Below are 18,805 nucleotides of genomic sequence, written 5' to 3' on the forward strand. Positions count from 1 at the left end.
GTTTCCTGCACTTTCCCTCTCCTCAGTGACAAGTGAGATTGTTACACTCAGCTCTTTGAAACCTCGGACAGAATACGAGCTCTGCGTGCAGCTGGTCCGGCGCGGAGAGGGCGGGGAAGGCCACCCTGGACCCGTGCGACGGTTCACCACCGCTTCCATCGGTCAGTTGGAGCAAATCGCGTTTATGCACCAGCCGGGAGGGAGGGGGAGGAAGGGGAAGGAGGAAGGAAGACCAGGAAGGGTGGTGGTGGGTGAGTGGGTGGGTGGGGATGGAGGTGGAAGGAGTTCGCTTTTGAATGGGTGGGAAAGTGACAGGAAGGGTAGCAACTCGAGCCAAACCGGCCCTTTATTTGGGCTGCTCGCTGCTCTGTCCCCCTGGGGGAGGGGGCCGGTGGCAAGCCACGCGGCCCAGAAGGAAGCAGATGAGCCTTCAGGAAGGCGAGACCTCCCTCAGGAGTTGCGATGTACTTAGCAGCAGCTGAGCCGGCCCTGGCTGCTGAGTCCTACCAACGGTTTCCTGTTTCCATCTTCAGGGCCCGGCCAGGCTCCTGCCACATACATGCTTCAGAAATCAAGTTTGTTTACTTTTGAGAAAAATTTTTAATTTTTTCAAAGTAATGCAGGCACACAGTTAAAACATCAAATAAAATGAAAGGCTTTTATCTAAAGAACAGCAGACCCCACCCCCACCTCCTGGTCCTGCTTCCGATGGGCAGCTGCTTTTACCTCCGGAAGCTGTTTCTTAGAGCCTACACCTCCCTGTTTCTAAATCAGTGGTTCTGACTCCCATCAGAATCACCCCCAGAGCTTGGGAACACTGATCTCTGGGCCCCACCCCAGAGTTTCCGATTCAAGGGTTTGGGATGGGGAGTGCAGCTCAAGAGTTTGCTCTTCTGGAAAGTGTGCAAGTGGTGCTGGTCCTGGGGCCATGCAATCTAAGTCAGGGGTGGGGAACATCTGGCCCAGGGGCCGTGTAAGACCCGAGAAATCATTTGGTCTGGCCCTGCCAAGGCATTAAGGGTGAGTTAATTAAATGTTTGACCAAATATAGCAGGCTAATTTTTAAGCTGATAATTGTGCATGTCTCATGAATGATGTTATAAATATCCAAATGGCCATTAACGGAAAAAAGGTTCCCCACCCCTGATAAGTAATTCATGCAGCAATATTTCTCTTTATTGTTGAGAAAAAGAGAAGGGGGGGGGGGGAGAGAGAGAGAGAGAGAGAGAGAGAGAGAGAGAGAGAGATTGAGATTTATTGTTCTCTTTATTTGTGCATTCATTGGTTGATTCTGGTATGTGCCCAGACTGGGGATCAAACCCACAACCTTGGTGCATCAGGAGGACACTCTAACCAACTGAGCTACTCAACCAGGGTGCAGTGTTTCTTGATTAACCAACGTTAATCACTACCTGTTGGCCTTATGTTGTGTTAATTGAAGCCCTTAAATGTGAGAGGTTTCCTTGAGGCTAACTGGGGTTCCAGCTTTCTGCTACCCAGGAGTCCTCCTCTGAAATGCTGGAGTGACCCCTTGAAAAGCTCTTTTCCAGTGGTCACGGTGCAGAACCATCTGTGCCTATCTCCTGGTCAGTGAAAAGCAGAGTCTCAGAGTGGTTAATAACTTGCCCATGGTGATGTACGAATGCAGCACCACACTGGGTTTTCAGATCTACTGTTTTTGCTTCTCCAATTATTATTGTTGTTTTTACCTAGGAGCTCAAGGCACCATTTCTTTATCCCATTTGATAAAGTTGCCTACTTTTAGTCCATTTGCTAAAGGCAGGAGGATAGAGAGTGATTTAGTGAGAAACTAGGAGGAACTTGTAGTTCTCTTGCAGGGCTGTGCAGCCCTAACAGAGACCCCCCACTCCACACACCCCACCTCATTTCCATTTGACCAGCGGCATCTTGAAAGAGCCAAACAGGACTCCAGAGCTCCCCTGGCGCTTTGGAGGAGCATTGCACATGTAAGACATGGTTTCCTGGGAACCCACCAGGCAGTGAACACAGAAGATAACAGCAGAAACTCTTCAAGTTAGATGACAAAGGGATCTCTGTGATCAAAGGGCTCCCTGGCATATACTCAGGTTGACATGACTCAGCCTTCGGAATATGTTCCAGCCAGGATGGATTCAGAGGTTTCTTGGAATATTTCAAAGTAGTTTTCAAGGGTAGGCGGGAAGGGAATTTTTGAAGGCTCTGTTCCCATCATTTGAATTTTGCTGATGCTTGTTTTTTAATTCATCTGGCAGCTGCACAATTTATGATTGTGTTGATGGATTGATGGAACACGTGGTACAGAGGACAAGCAGGGAGGGGTGAAGGGTAAGCCATGTTCCTGAAGGAAAGAAAAGGGGGAAATGGCCATTTAACGAGTTACTCCTCTGTACCAGGCACAGGCTTAGAAGGTGTACAGGTGTCTCCAAACATCAAGCTTCTGTCTGCTTGGTGATTGTAGGTCCGTCTAACCACTCTGGGGGGCTTATTTTGGAACTTAAGCTTTCAAGATGAGCAAAAGGAGTTGGCGTAATCTCCTCTCTCAATTTGCAGAGTTTGTAGAGAAAGGACTAGTAAGAATGTTAGCATGATATCAGGCAAGCTGCAGGCCCTGCTTGCTGGTTCTCTCTAGTCTGAGAGCAGCCAGAGCTGATGGTGAGAGCCACTCTCCCAGTGAAGGGAAACAGACCTTCCCTCTCACTTCTAACCAACAGAGCAGTGTTTCTCAGCCTTTTACTTTTAATTTTTTAATTATTGCCCCCCTAAAGAGATTTTAGATATTTTTTGTTCTTAGGAAAAATGGCTATTTTGTCCCAATGTCTCCCCTGCCATAAATTTTTAAAATTTTTTTTTTTTTAATATATCCTTATTGATTTCAGAGAGGAAGAGAGAGGGAGAGAGAGATAGAAACATCAATGATGAAAGAGAATCATTGATCAGCTACCTCCTGCAAGCTCCCTACTGGGGATGGAGCCTGCAACCCAGGCATGTGCCCTGAGTGGGAATTGAATCGTGACCTCCTGGTTCATAGGTTGACACTCAATCACCGAGCCACCTCGGCCGGGCCCTGCCATGAATTTTAATACAGTAAATCTGTTTGTAGTGTAACGTGGCCCTTCATAAACCATGGTAATATCTAAGATTTTATCACACCCTAAGAACCAGTTTTTGCCCCCTTCGGGACAATAATAAATACATGAATTAGAGGATCTCTATTCTATGTTTTGAAAATAATTTATATCGGAAACTTAAAAATCAATTTAGTATTGTTAACTGAAAACACACAGATTCCTCTTCTTTCCACTGACACATGATAAGACATTTTAAGAAGGAACGGGGTGGGGAGGAAGGGAGAGAAGGAGGTCATGATGATGGAGCATCTAGCACATTCTGAGCATTTTCAACCCATTTTCTCATTTATTCCTCCTGAGTCTGGAAGATGGGTATTTTCATTCTGGGTTACATGTGAACTTGGAGAGGTTGTCAGTTTTCCCAAGGTCACAAGACTAAAGTGGCATGCTCTTGTCTCTTTGATTTCAAAACCCACGTTGTTTCCACTCTCTCGCCTCTCTGGTGGCCCAGGTTCTTGTGGGTAGTTATGGCTGGGCAGCATGTGCTGGGAGCCCTTGCCTTTATGTGATCAGAGCAGGGCTAGCCTGGCCCTGCCACCACAGCTGCTATGTCTGAAATGCTCCGTGCTGAGAGGAAGTATAGTAATCCCCAAATTGCTTTAAAGTCTGTTGCTCAAAATGGTAAGAGAAATACCTACAAACGCGCAAACTTGGCAAATCCACTGTTTTCATGTTTAGCAGTTTCCTTCCTATCTGTCACCAATTGTAGACATGGCTTTTTCAAAGTTGCAATAGACTTTTTAAAAAAGATAGATTTTATTGATTTTTTACAGAGAGGGAGAGGGATAGAGAGTTAGAAACATTGACGAGAGAGAAACATCGACCAGCTGCCTCCTGCACACCCCCTACTGGGGATGTGCCCGCAACCAAGGTACATGCCCTTGACCGGAATCGAACCTTGGACCTTTCAGTCCGCAGGCCGACACTCTATCCACTGAGCCAAATCAGTTAGGGCACAATGAGACTTTTTTCTCATGTATTATAAATATTTTTATTGGGTTTTCATACTTTTCCCAGTTATCTATTTTAATCCATTGGATGGATATATCATAATTTATTAAAGCATTTTCCTGTTTTGAGCATGTAGGTTTCTTCTAATATTTTACTATTATAAATAATGTTATAATGAACATCTTCATGCACATAGGTTTCATCTTCCTTTGGATTCTTTTTTAAAATTTATTGATTTTCGGGGGGGGGGGAGAGAGAGAGAGAGAGAGAGAGAGAGAGAGAGAGAGAGAGAGAGAGAGAGAGATCAATTGGGTATATTGGGATGGTGCTCTAACCAACTGAGCTACCTGGCCAGGGCTGGATTATTTCTTTAGGGTAAATCCCTGGGAGTCGTTATTATAGGGCCAAAATATGTGTAATTTCTAGGGCTCTTGAAAATATTCCCAAATTGTTCTCCAAATGGGTTGTAGTCCTGTATTACAATTACCCAATCTACTATTAGAATTTTTTCAAGGTTTTCTATTTTGGTAGGAAAATAGTATTGCATGGCTGCTAGCTTGTGTTTATGTGGCAGCTTGTGAAATTGTAGTATATTATTCGAGGAGCCAAGGTTATTCTGTACAGCTGCCCCTTGGGCTGTTTGTAACCTGTACCCTGTATAAAAATAATGATCTTTGTGGTTTCCCCCAGGTCTCCCTCCTCCAAGCGGCCTCAGTCTCCTACCGAAAAGTCAGACCACTCTAAATTTGACCTGGCAACCAATATCTCCAAACTCAGAAGATGACTTTTATGTGGAAGTTGAGAGGAGGTCTGTGCAGATGAATAGTGATCAGCAGAATATTAAAGTGCCAGGCAACTTGACGTCTGTGTTACTTAACAATCTACACCCCAGGGAGCAGTACATAGTTCGAGCCAGAGTCAATACCAAGGCCCAGGGGGAATGGAGTGAAGACCTCACCGCTTGGACCCTTAGTGACAGTAAGTGACTCCTGCTGCCCCAGTCGTCCTGATTGACTTTTTAAAAAATATATTTTTTTATTGATTTCAGGGAGGAAGGGAGAGGAAGAGAGAGATGAGGGAATCATTGATTGGCCACCTCCTGCACGCCCCACACTGGGGACTGAGCCCACAATCTGGGCATATGCCCTGACTGGAAATCAAACCATGACCTCCTGGTTCATAGGTCAATGCTCAACCACTGAGCCACACTGGCCCGGCCTGAATGACTTTTGACCACTTAGCAACCCTCACTTCCTGATGTTTCTTAGAAACCATAAAAGCCAGTTAGTTGTGAATGGAGGCTAATCAGTATCCTGAAACAAATAAGACAGCTCCATGTAAATGGATTTGCAGTAATTCAAGCAGGACTGTGCTAAAATTTACCTTTCCTTGGAATGGAATGATTTGTTGAATAAATTAATACCATGAATAAGATTTTCTAAAGCTCATTAAATCTGCCATAGGACAGCTTTCAGGACCATCATGTATCTATATGTACATAGATGGTGATTAATTATAGATGGGTTTTCCCTAATCATAAAAGTTAAATAACTCTGCTTGACAAATATTCTTAACAGATAATTCTTAGAGCTACTATATATATATATATATATATATATATATATATATATATATAATTTGAAAGTAAGAACATGACTTTTGTTATATATATATATATAATTTGAAAGTAAGAACATGACTTTTGTTTCAAAATATCCTGCAAATTAGGCTTTTCTTAATTTCAGATTGGTCATTTAAAATGAGTTGCAACTTCTTGGGTTTCTTTGTGGCATTGGGAGCTTTTTCATCATTAAGCAGAGAGATCTGTTGTAATCCAGGGCTTTAGAACGATGTCTGTGCACTGGGGGCCTTGGAGCGGTCAGGTATTTCTTGGCCACAGTAGCGACCACTTCAGTCAGGATGTCTGAGGCTCTCTCCTGTGAGGGCCTCTGTTTCCTCAGTAACAGGTCTGGCACCTGGCTCAGTGCTTCTCTTGTGTAAGTGGTGTGGGCAGCTCAACGGTTTTGTCAGTGTTTAGGGAGTCTCCATAATTTTTTACAAATTCTGTGAAATTTAAAAATGACACAGCAGTGCAGAGAATAATACAACAAATACATCCCTACCACCCACAAGTAACAACTGCTAATATTTAGTCATGTTTGCTTTCAGCTTTTTTGTTGATTTGTGAAACTAATAACAAAAGACAGATATACCAAATCCCCTTTGACCATCATCCCTACTCTAATTCTATTCTCCTCTCCCCAGAGACAACGAGATTATGTGTTTGTTATGTACCTTCCTCTCAATGTTGTAGGATTTTAATACATTCTATATATCCATAACATACATAGGCCTACATATTATTCTTTATCTTGCTCTTTTGAATAAACATTATTTTACCTGTCCATGTTCATTTGCTTAGATCTGACTTATGCTTTTTTAACTTCTGCATAATAGTTTATATTAAAATTGGGCATTTTGGAGCCATTTAGATTTCCTCTTGTTTGATATATTTGTTGATAGATCAACAACTTTGCCCATGGGCTTGTTGTCTTCTTTTACTAATTTGTTAAAGTTGTTTATATAATTTGGATACTAATCTTGTTACATACATTGAAAATATAGTCTCCTAATCTATTTATGTTCACCTTGTTTGTGGTGTTTTTTACGCTGCACACAGTTTACATGTAATCTGACCTGTCCATAGTTGCCTTTGTGGTTTATACTTTTGGGTTTTGAAATTATTCCCTACACCAACGTAAATATAGTCTCTATATTTTTTCCAGTAGTTGTAGTGTTGTTGTTTTTTTCACATTTAGGTCTTTATGATATAGGGATGTTATTTGGGGATAGAGTGTAAGTATTTTAATCTTTTAAATTTCAATCGTATTTATTCACATATGGCAAGCCGGTGGTCCCAATGCCATGTATTGAACAGTCCCACTAGTGACTTGTGATGCTTTCTGTATCTGACACCCAGTTCTCACACTGGTTTTGCTTCTGTTTCTGGGCACTCTGTTCTCTCTTCCGCTGACCTGTGTGTTTGTTCCTGTACCGTTTCCACCTGTTTAAATTACTATGGATTTATTAAATGTTTTGGTAATTGTAGGGTGAATCATTATTTCCTTTTTCAACATTGTCTTAGATGTTCGTTCACTATTCTTTGTAAATTTTACCCTAGTTAGAATTATATACTATCAAATCGCATTGTAATTATCATATTTATAGAATGAAATAAAAACTAGCTAGTAATCCCTGAAAGAGGACTTGCCTTGTGTGGAATTTGATAGGGGTGAGGGTAGGGATTATGCTGTTGCTGGAGATGCTGACATTGGCAGGGTAGGAGCCGGTCCCTACAGGGTCAGGAAGTTAGGGCAAGGAGGATATGGATGAGAACGTTTCAGTCTTATCTGATATATTTGTTAATATGCTATGTTGTCATTGGCTGATGTTGCATATAGGTTGTTCAGAAGCCAAATTAATGTTTCTAATTTAAAGTTTATGTTGGTGCTCACCCTAGCAATTCCATCTGGACCATATGAAAGGAGTGAAATGAATTAGATGTGGCATATGGCCCCACACATATGGGAAAAATAATAAATGTGTGTAATGTGTCCCTGTATATGTAGAGTATATCACTTAACACTTTCATGACTTTATGAGGAAATTAGAATAGGAATTGTCATCACATTTAACAGACAGGGAATCTGACACTCAGAGGAGGGAATGTAAGTGGACCAGGCTTCTACAGCTCAAAACTCAGGGCCTTTAGGATTCTAATGAATGTTTCTATATTTTCTTTATTTACTTTGCTAAACCATGCTACTGATTTGTCTCTTTGGATGGGCAACCAACTGCTTCAAAGCAAGATTGGTTATTGGAGAATTTTCCTCAGCAACTTCTAAATTGTTCATAATCTGGTTAGCCTTTCCTAAAGTATCTTATTTTATTTTAAATTTTAAATTCGAGTTGGCATTAAACATTATATTAGTTTCAGGTGTATTGCATAGTGGTTAGACATTTACATAATTTATAGAGTGATCCCTCCCAATAAGTCTAGAATCCATCTGACACCATACATAATTACCAAATGTTGACTATACTAGTATTTCCTATGCTGTATTTTACATCCCCATAACTATTTTGTAATTATTGATTTGTACTTCTTAATCCCTTCACCTTTTTCACCCAATCTCCCCAACCTCCTCCCATCTGGCAACCATCAGTTTATTCTCTGTATCTATGATTCTGTTTCTATTTTTTTTCATTTATTTTTTTCTTTAGATTCCACTTATAAGTGAAATTATGAATACTTATAAGTATTTATCCCAAAGTGTTTCAGAATCTACTTTAGAGTCACTGGGAAATCTGCTAAAATGTAGATTACTGGGCTCAGACTCACTGAATCTTAATCAGAGGTTCATTAAGTGAGCCCAAGACTTCTCTCAGGCATCATGCAAATTTATTTATGACTTTTAATTGGCACCAAAGTCATAGTCATTATTCTTCCAGCAGGTGTTTTCAAGGTACTGCTTCTTTTGGTGACAGACTTAGAATACCGCTGGTTTAAGAACTTGATTTTTTTTTTGAGGCACAACTAATACAAATACTAAATATGTGTTCATAGTAATCTGAAAATGTTAATATTCCTACTACTCTGTCATCCCTTGTGGGAGGAAGGTTATTTTACATTTTTGCAAAGATTTACAAAAAGCTTGGTACCGGATGCAAAGGAAGTTAAGACATATTGCTGATTAATTAATTGTGATTTTGAATAATTTACCACCTGTTAGACATAGAAAATGACAATCAGATTTGGAAGGCTCAAAATCTACCACCCAATTGTCATAAAATGCCACAGTTACTTAAGAGTATGACATGAGGAATCAACATCAGGGAGAGAGGAAATTTGGAAAGGATAAAATCTCTGAGGATACAAAATAGAAAAGATGTACATCAAAACACTTCTTGAAGGTTCTTGTTTGCTTATAAACCATAACTTTTATATGGAGTGAAATGGCCTGGCTCTATTACTTGCATACTAGGACCAGTATAGGTCCCTTATAATTTGAAGTCTCAGTTCTCTTGCTGCTAAAATTGGGATAATTAAAATCTCAGCACTGGTTACCTGTGCCGAGCCAGCTCAGCCAACGGTTCCACAAGCCTGAGCAAGGGTGGCGAAGGATGAAGAAAAGACAAAGAGAATAAGCTGGGCCTAGGTGATCTCCTGTGCCTGGCTGAGGCCACAGAGAGAGAGACCCAGAGGCAAGCTGAGCCTTTATTTTATAGCCAGAGGTAAACAAGGTAGTGGTCACCATAGTTACAATGTTCTTGTGAGCTTCACTTGTTTTGGCAGCACTTGCTGCACCTCCCACAGCCCATTAGCTACCTAGGAAGGATCTAGGGAGCGTCATAAGGTCAAGCCTAATTATGCTAAGAGGACTGTGCCCTCTAAGCTGGGACTTGTTTGTGGCTTTGCCAACAGGTCAGTCCGAGGCTTAACCCTATAGCTGCGCCCTACAGTTACCTACCTGCCTGTGTGGTTTTAGGGTCGAGGGAGCACATGCACACGGAAGCACCTTGTAAACAGCCGAACAAAGGGAAGGCACAGTTCATATCAAGGGCAAGACCTTCTTTCCTTGAGTCAGAGAGTTTCAGGCTTTGAAGAGTCACAGAGTTCCCTTCTGGCCTGTGCTTGTCTTTGTCTGAAAGGAGCTGGAGTGGGCCTGCAGGGAGTGGGACTCTGCATGTCATCTTCACATCTGGAAAACCTCAGAGTCTCTCTCTCATCCTCCTAGGACCCTAATGGAACAGTCTATCTCTTTCCCCCACATCTCGATTGCAGTTTGTTTACAAAGTGCTTAATATATTGTCTTATGTGTACACTGACTTGCCACTGCTCCCTAAATGCATTAGGGCAAGGACGGGTCCTACGGGACAGTGGCTGGTTATAGACTATGGCATCAGATTGCCAGGAGTTCAATTCTATTTCTTCTCCTTAATAGCCGTGTGACCCTCGCCAAGTCACTTAACCTCTCTGGGCCTCAACACTTATGGTAAGAATGTTGTGAAGATAAAATGAGTGACTATGTTGAAGAGCCTATATAAATGCCAGCTCTCGTAATCTTTCCATTCTCCCCAGAATCAAGAACAGTATAATATGGATTTTTGGATTAACAGAATTTCCGAGGCCTTCATTTAGTGTAAGGACGATGAACATGCGATATATGTGTTGTTATTTTCCCATGTTGTGTTACTCCATCAAATCTGCATGGTGTCCACTACCAATTGTTTGGACTTACCTTCTGAGAAAACACCTCATAGCCATTCTCAGTTTATGAGCTGACATTAGCTAACTCTCAAAACATAGTAATCTAAGAGATGGTATTTAAGTGAAATATTATTATTATTTTTATTTTTTAAATTTCTAGTTCTCCCTCCTCAACCCGAAAACATCAAGATTTCCAACATCACAGACTCTTCAGCCATGATTTCTTGGACAGTCGTGGACGGCTATTCTATTTCTTCTATTATCATCCGTTACAAGGTTCGGGGCAAGAATGAAGACCAGCACATCGATGTGAAGATCAAGAATGTCACCATCACCCGCTATCAGCTCAAGGGCCTGGAGCCCCAAACACCTTACGAGGTGGACATTTTTGCAGAGAACAACATAGGGTCAAGCAACCCAACCTCTTCGCATGAACTGACAACTCTCTCCAAGTCTCAAGGTTGGTAGAGCGGATAGGATCGAGAATTATTTCGGAAGAGGATCAGAGAGCTCCACTGTCTTAAGATATTTAGCCCATATTTGTGTCGTGGGGCATAATTCATTCGTCCTAATAGGCTTCCCTAACTCTAGATAGGTCCTTTAAGTGAAAATGCCCCCTGGGAAGGCTCCCCTGCTGCTCCATTGCCTCTTATTAAACCTTAGACTGTACTAGCCTATCAGCATTCCACATCCAGCAGCAGCAGCTCTGAGGAATATGACCCTGAAGAAGACTGTGGAACCTGCTTAGTGAAGGCAGAACTGTGAGGTGATGGCTGCGGGAGGCTCAGAGAACCACACTCCATTCTTTCTCAAAATGAACTGCTCTTTTAGCCTGGGTGACACTATGCTATTCTGAGTTTTCTCCTACTTTTTGGCTCAGGTTATTATGCCTACACGTCTGCCACTAACCCTTCGCCCAGAGAGACTGAGCTCTTTGAGATGAGAGATCCCTCAGAGTCCCAGGGGTTGTGACGGATAAAGCCTGTGAATGTAATTAAGTGAACAAAGGTGGGGGCTGGAGGGGGGGCGGAGGCACAGCGTGTGGACGGCCTTCCCTTTGCAGTTTATCGGAAATCACACTTCCTAGTTCTCTGTATTTGTGACACGCGCAAAGAGACTGAGATAGAAGGAATGGTGATTTCTGAAAATTTAGCATTTGGAATAGAGTTTATTTTTACAGAAAATCTTATAGCACTAAACCCTTCTTGCTTTCTTCAGGGTTACTTAGGGCCTAAAAAATAAGATCAAACAGGCTGTGTTTTCAATGCTGATTCTCTGGATCCTTTTTGAAATGTCAGAGGAATGATGAATCTATCAACTATAGAAAATTACAGTTTTCCGGTCACATCCTTAACAAATGCATAATTTTTATAGCTGCTTGTGTTTTAGTAAAATGCATACAAGCTACACATAAAATACAAGCAGAAAAATTAAACAAGGCATAACAAACACCCCTCACCCCTCCATTCCGGACATTTCTTTACACACATGCACAGAGATAGAAGGAAAGTTATATGATTGCAAAAGAATCTTGTAAGAAGATGGGGCATGCTCTACATGCTATTTTTCATAAAAATACATGGGATTTAATTTTGTTTGAATTTAAATAAGGGACAGAAGTGGCAGGATTAGTCCTTAGTCTTTAATAGTTTATTTTGACTTGAGCCCTAAGTTTAATAGTTTTTCTCTTCCCTCCCTCCCTTGTTCCTTTCTTCCTCCTTTCCTTTCTTCTCCCATTGGTACCTTCAGGTTTTCTCCACCCACTTTTTAAAACAAGAAAAAAATCACAACAAGGTATCTTATTACCGACTCTAAGCTCGTAGCATCTTGAAGCTTTTCCGAGTGGGGAGAATGTGCGGGGAGGTTAGTCCCTTTCCAAAGTCACGCATCTAGTCAGCCATTCTCACTGCTGTTTGACCATGCGCATCAGCTGGGGCCTCCACTCGCAAGTAAAACTTGAACAAATGACGACTAATGATGAGTAGTACATTGCCATTTAAAAAACACTTTTGCACTTTTTTTTTTTTTTAAGGATCTTAAGACAACCCCATGAATCAGACTCATCTCCATTGAGTTTCAGAAAATAAATGAGTAGCCCTAGGTCACATAGCAATTCGTTGGCTTAGAGTAGTGGTTCTCAACCTTCCTAGTGCCGCGACCCTTTAATACAGTTCCTCATGTTGTGGTGACCCCCAATTTCATGGTTACAAATTGAACATAATTAAAGCATAGTGATGAATCACAAAAACAATATGTAATTATATATGTGTTTTCCGATGGTCTTAGGCGACCCCTGTGAAAGGGTCGTTCGACCCCCAAAGGGGTCGCGACCCACAGGTTGAGAACCGCTGGCTTAGAGTCTCATTCCACCGCGACTTCTCCCCAGGTGGCCTGGGCCGCTCTCTGTCTGCACTAACCCCGCTGCGTGTCCTGTGTCCCCCACACAGCGCCAGTGGAGCTCGGCGGCGGGAAGATGCTGCTCATCGCCATCCTGGGCTCGGCGGGCATGACCTGCCTGACGGTGCTCTTGGCCTTCCTCATCATGCTGCAGCTGAAGAGGGCGACCGTCCAGAGGAGGATGGCCCAAGCCTTCCAAAACGTGGTAGTGTCTCCTTCCCACCAGCTCGCCAGCGCAGGGCCACACACATGCAGACCCTTCACTTCACACACGTGCACCAGGCACTTTTCTTGTACACACGTCCCTGAGGCGAGTCTCGCCTTCTCTTTGGCTTCCATTATTGAATGGGAGATGATAGCACAACCATAGGGTTTCCTGTCCAAAAGGGGACAAGTTTGAGAGCAAAAGAGGTTGCTCTTAATACTTAAGCAGGATACCAGGCCTCAGGCCGGACTGTCACCCTGCCAACACAAGATGTATGATCATCCGAGGGATAAGTCACCGGAGAGAGTAATCTTGCAATATAAAAAACTGGACACCTTTGGTAAGGAAGGACCTGAGGGCAAGCAGACCTCAGTGTGACAGGTTTTCCCCACATTTTTCCACTTCCAGTTCCCATGTCCTACGTCAGGTATCTTCCTCAATCCCACCGCGCCTCATGTATGTAAGGATGATGTACACGTGTGCCTCTCCTACTCCTGCGTACCCTTCGGTCTGCAGTCACAGTGCAGGCCCGTGGCGCCGCCTCTCCTTCATCTAGAAGTTTTGGCCCGTAGTAGTGAAGGTCTACAAAGTCGCGCTTCACCAGCAGGCATGCGTTGGAGTCCTTTGGGATGCCACAGCCTGAACGTCACTCTAGATTGTGGTTTGAGGCCCTGTAAGATTAATTTGCACCCAACTTTGATGATTCTGTACATGAACCCTTGAGTGCAATGGTGCATTCCCAGTGAGGTGTATCTTGCTGTGCACATGTCCCGAGATTCCACTCAGTGGGGGACAGGGGAGCTGCGTGATCTGACTCAGAGTCGCTCAACTCAGGCTGTCACTGGGGAGGCAGGACCAGCAAGGGGGATGGCGCTGCTGGAGCGCATCACGACGCCGTGAGCAACTACTTAAACTCGGAGAAAAGGAACCGTGTTGGGCTTTGCTCTAGGCCTCAGTCACCCTGCAGCCAGTCTGCTCCACCGTGGGCCTGGGAGATTCTAAGCTTTAAGACAAATGGGAGAGAGGAAGGGAGGGATGAAGGGAGGGAGGACCCAGAATGGACCAAGGTGATGCTAGGAAGGCTCTCCATGTCCTGTGACTGCCCCAGAGAGAATCTTTGAGTTGTTTTCCAAGTCAGGACTGAGCACTTGCTCATCCCACAGCAGAGTGTAATGAGTGTACCTACTCAGGTGTAGATAGCTCGGGGATGTGCCATGCCATGGCAGACAGACTGTTACTCCGCTTCCCTCGCTCTGTGCAGACATGGTTAATCGGCTGTCGCATGCTTCCGTGCAGGCATTGCTAATCGGCTGTGGCATGCTTCCCCCCCGAGGCCTGGAGTTGTGCCCAGGCTGCTCTGTGGACAGCCAGCTCACCAAAATGGGTTTGTTAGGTAACACCCATTTCCACCTCCATTCTAGAATCAGATTTCTTTGTTTACCTGGTGTGGCTACAACCTTAGAATTATTTTAAAAAAACCCTGACATGACACCATGAAAACAATATCTTTCCAGAGGGAAGAGCCAGCTGTGCAGTTCAACTCAGGAACCCTGGCCCTGAACAGGAAGGCCAAGAACAACCCGGACCCCACCATTTACCCAGTGCTCGACTGGAATGACATCAAGTTTCAAGATGTGATCGGGGAGGGGAACTTTGGCCAGGTTCTCAAGGCGCGGATCAAGAAGGACGGGTTGCGGATGGACGCTGCCATCAAGAGGATGAAAGGTCAGTGCGTGGCCAGGTCGAGTCAGCACTTCAGCAGGGTGGGGAGAAAGCCGGGCTTCCTGTCGCAGCTTCCCTCTGTGGTCTTGCATTCTTTAAGCAAAACATTGGCACCATGTCAGGGGCAGCTGTTCCGAGCAACTGGAGGTGAGGTTTCCTTTGAGGTCAGCCCGTGATAGGGTCAGGATGTAAACGTGAAGATGAGCTATTTAAACGCACTGTCTTGGTTCCTTGGGACATGAGAGCACATGCCCGGGTTGTGGGCTCGGTCTCTAGTGAGGGGCATGCAGGAGACAGCCGATCAATGATGCTCTCCTATCATTGATGTTTCTATGTCTCTCTCCCTCTTCCTTCCTCTCTAAAAATCAATAAAAATATATTTTAAAAAAAGAAAACAAACAAAACCAAATAAGCAAAATATTAACTATGCTTACAGAAAGTAATGTTTCAGTGCACATGTGCGCGTGCACACACACACACACACACACCTGCTTAGCAGCCTGGAATCCCTTTTTTGTTTTGCTGCCTTAGTCACAGGGAGTTTGGGGAGCAGTAAGGATAGTGAGGGAGAGAGGGTACAGGACCTTGTAAAATCAGTTTTTGTTGGGGTCTGACCTGAGCCTAACTGTCTATGTCATGCCCGTGTGAAGAGGTGAAATAGCTTAACAGCCCCAGGGTGTGCAATTTCTGCAGGGAGGCGACACATCCAAACGGGGGACACCCTCCCTATAAAGAATGTCACATCTGAAATGCTCCCAAGGCACCGACCCACGGGCTGCTGTGGTGTATGTGGACAGGGATCGCCTGCTCGTTAGTCTTACAGGATCCTTAGCCCAAACGACACAGGGCTGTCATTTTCATGCACACAGACACCAGCACCCTGCTCTTTCTCTAAACACAGTGACCGCACACTGTCACCGACTCGAGGTTGATCTGTTTGGGCATCGATCCATGGGCCTTCCACCCAGCCTGCTGGTGCCTGGTGATGCCCACCTCTGCTCCAGGTGCCAGTGGAGAGACAGGGCGACAAGAGATGAATGGAAGTCAGCTTCTATCCTACCAAGCAGCTTCTATCAAAAAGTCATTGGGATTTGAGTTTTTGCGCAGGTCTGGCTTGTGGAAAAGCAGTTAAAATCATGAGCAAAGTGAAGTGTGTGCGTTATTGGTGATGTTTCAATGAAACGTGGCCCTATGCCTCCCTCAGCACGTCTGCCTCGGGGTGGAGCTAGAGCTGGAAGAGCTGGAGTCCAGAAGTGGAGGCAGCTCCATCCCCCCTGAGGCCTCTCCCTGGGCATCTGACAACAAATAACAAACAAGAACATGTTAGTGCAGTGAGTCTCAACCAGAGCTGATTTTTCCCCTGGGAGGCAGTTGGCAATGCCTGGGTACATTTTTGGTTGGGATACTGGTATCTAGTGAGCAGAGGCTAGACATGCTGTGAGACATCCTACTATGCGCAGGACAGCGCCTACAACACCAGTACCAGCCCCAAGTGTCAGCAGCGACACTACTCTTCCTTCGCACCATCTCTGATTTCTCCACGGTTTTCTAGATCTATTGGTGGCCGAGTGCACTCGAGGGCCCCAGGGAGGAGGAGGGGCCAGTTGTTTCTGAAGAGGAATGACGGACAGGGATCCTAACTCTTGACCTTCTTCCCAGAATATGCCTCCAAAGATGACCACAGGGACTTCGCGGGAGAACTGGAGGTCCTTTGTAAACTGGGACACCACCCGAACATCATCAATCTCCTGGGAGCGTGTGAACATCGTGGTGAGATGCTCTTTCCTGTCTTTCCTGACAGGCTTTTTTTTTTTTTTTTAAACAGGCAAATTCCACATTGAAATTAGGAAAGAGAATAACCTTAAGTTACAGTTTCAATCTGAATGACTAGCCTCGTTTATAGACTGTGCCGAGGTTTGGCATCTTTTTGGAGGTAGGCGCGAAGGCGGGATCATCTGCCCTCTGGTGTGGCTCAGCCATTTCCACCCAAAGGCATCCCTGGCTCCCACACGCCCTGTGCTCTCTTTTCCAGAAGTTTGCTCGGCTATCTCTGCCGGAGCTCTCAGTCCTAGGCAGAGCGAAGGCCCTGGTTCTGGTTAACTGTCTTCTCATTGCCTACCAATCCCATGCAGCTGAGGTTCTGGATGTCAAACCCATGAATGCCAACAATCTGTACTATGTAAGCATTTGATAATACTTAGGGCAAATAATCATCATAATAATGAGCTTTATTATTTTCTCTACTGGTACAATTTCCTGTACAATGACATCGGAGCTTGACAACTACCCTATGTTGCACCTACTCTTAAGGTTCAACCTACATTATTGATTCATGTATTTACTGAGCGCTTCTGTCGAGTATGTCATATGTCATTAATTATATGTTTATTGAGAGACACCTCTGCAGGCCACTGGGCTGGTGGTTCGGAATCTGTGCTTACACTCAGTTTCTCATGGAAAAGTTTTCTCCTACAAAAAAGCTCCACAGAGTAATTATTTACAAAGTTGACAACCTCTTGTTGACTTTGCAGCACAAAACCAACAATGGAAAAGAGACTATTTCCTTTTCCTCAATTTATTAAACTAAAAATACCGGTGAGGCAGACAATACATCACTCTGCAATCTAATAGGGTGTCATTCTGAAAGTCAGAGCATGTCCCTTACGTTAGAGAATGGAGTAATGACATTTATTTTTGAGCCACTTCCTGAAAACAGTCATCAGCATGGGGCAACAGTAAATGAAAGTTAAAAAAAAATAACCAACAACAGAAAAATATATCTTTTTCAATTTTGCTCTGTTGTCACATTACGACAGGGGTGGGGAATGTCCGGCCCTCGGGCCATAAAAGGCCCACGAAATCATTTGGTCTGGCCCTGCCAAGGCATTGAGGGTGAATTAATTAAATGTTTGACCAAATATAGCAGGCTAATTTTTAAGTAGATAATTTCGTATGGTCCGTGAATGATGTTATAAATATCCAAATGGCCCTTGGCAGAAAAAAGGTTCCTCCCCCCTGCATTAGGGTGTAATTGATTGGTTCTTAAGGTTTATATTTCAGTAAAGAAGTGAGAAAGCATATTCATACCAGGAACTATGTATACCTTTCCTTACAGTCAACAGGATTCAGTGCTAGAAAATATTTTTTTTTGGCCAGAAATTTAATTTCTTAGAATACCTTTTAAGTTCAAAATCATTCCACATTTTAAATTTAGTTATATCAAAGGTATTAGCCCTAAAAAGATAGTAAAACCACTCTAACTTTTCACTGGCTCTAAAGATCAATGTTTTATCAAAAAATATTGTTTTTTATTAAAAGAAAAATAACCAATTAAATAAAAAATAAGACAGTGGACCATAATGTGTTCTAAAAACCATTGTTTTATTTGTGTTTTTTTCTGGTCTCTTCAAGCAAAATGCAACCTCTGGCACTGGACTCTGCAGCCCAGTGACTGGCAGTAAGGGGACTTGGTGTGGGTTTTAGGCAGGAGCAGAAGGTTGAGGAGAGTAAGCTACTAGCTGTGGGTGCTTCTGCTGTGGATATTAATCATTGTTTGGTTGTCTTTATTTGTTTTTCTAAATAACCTCAAGAATAGTAGAGACACACTGAAATAACATGGCTGGCTCATATTAGGTTCTCAACCAGTATTGAATAAAAAAATAAAAGATGAAGTGGCCCTAGCCGGTTTGGCTCAGTGGATAGAGTGTTGGCCTGCAAACTGAAGAGTTCCAGGTTTGATTCCAGTCAAGGCACGTACTTCAGTTGCAGGCTCAACCCCCATCCCTGGTTGGGGTACGTGTGGGAGACAACCAATCGATGTGAATGTCTCACATTTCTCTCTCTCTCTCTCCTTCCCTCCCTCCCTCCCTCCCTCCCTTCCTCCCTCCCTCCCCCACTCCCCATCTTTACCCCTCTCATTCTCTTTAAAAAAAAATCAATGAAAAAATATCCTTGGGTGAGGATTGACAAAAAATAAATAAACAAAAAAAGATGATGTGGCCCTCTCCCCCACCCTGACCCGCGAGTGGGGCTGCACCCACTGCTGTCTCGCTCCAGTCCGGGCTGGGACTCACCCTACCAGTCCGGGAGACCAAAAGGCAGCGAAAACACAGGAAGCAGGAGAGGGACCCG

At 43.8% G+C, this 18,805-nt stretch overlaps 1 protein-coding gene across 4 annotated transcripts in view; it reads left to right on the forward strand.

The window, feature by feature from the left end:
• TEK (TEK receptor tyrosine kinase) overlaps positions 1–18,805 on the forward strand; it is a 112,088-nt gene that overhangs the window by 78,640 nt on the left and 14,643 nt on the right. For 2 of the 4 annotated variants that reach the window (XM_036331301.1, XM_036331299.1), the window contains 6 exons: positions 27–161; positions 4,770–5,057; positions 10,511–10,810; positions 12,798–12,952; positions 14,467–14,677; positions 16,334–16,444. In XM_036331301.1, coding sequence (XP_036187194.1) covers positions 27–161; positions 4,770–5,057; positions 10,511–10,810; positions 12,798–12,952; positions 14,467–14,677; positions 16,334–16,444 — 1,200 coding nt within the window. The remainder of the gene's footprint in view (positions 1–26; positions 162–4,769; positions 5,058–10,510; positions 10,811–12,797; positions 12,953–14,466; positions 14,678–16,333; positions 16,445–18,805) is intronic. The other 2 variants (XM_036331302.1, XM_036331300.1) reach the window with 1 other exon arrangement.

This window comes from Myotis myotis, unplaced genomic scaffold (genome assembly GCF_014108235.1).
Source record: "Myotis myotis isolate mMyoMyo1 unplaced genomic scaffold, mMyoMyo1.p scaffold_m19_p_12, whole genome shotgun sequence".
NCBI classification, from domain to species: Eukaryota; Metazoa; Chordata; class Mammalia; order Chiroptera; family Vespertilionidae; genus Myotis; species Myotis myotis.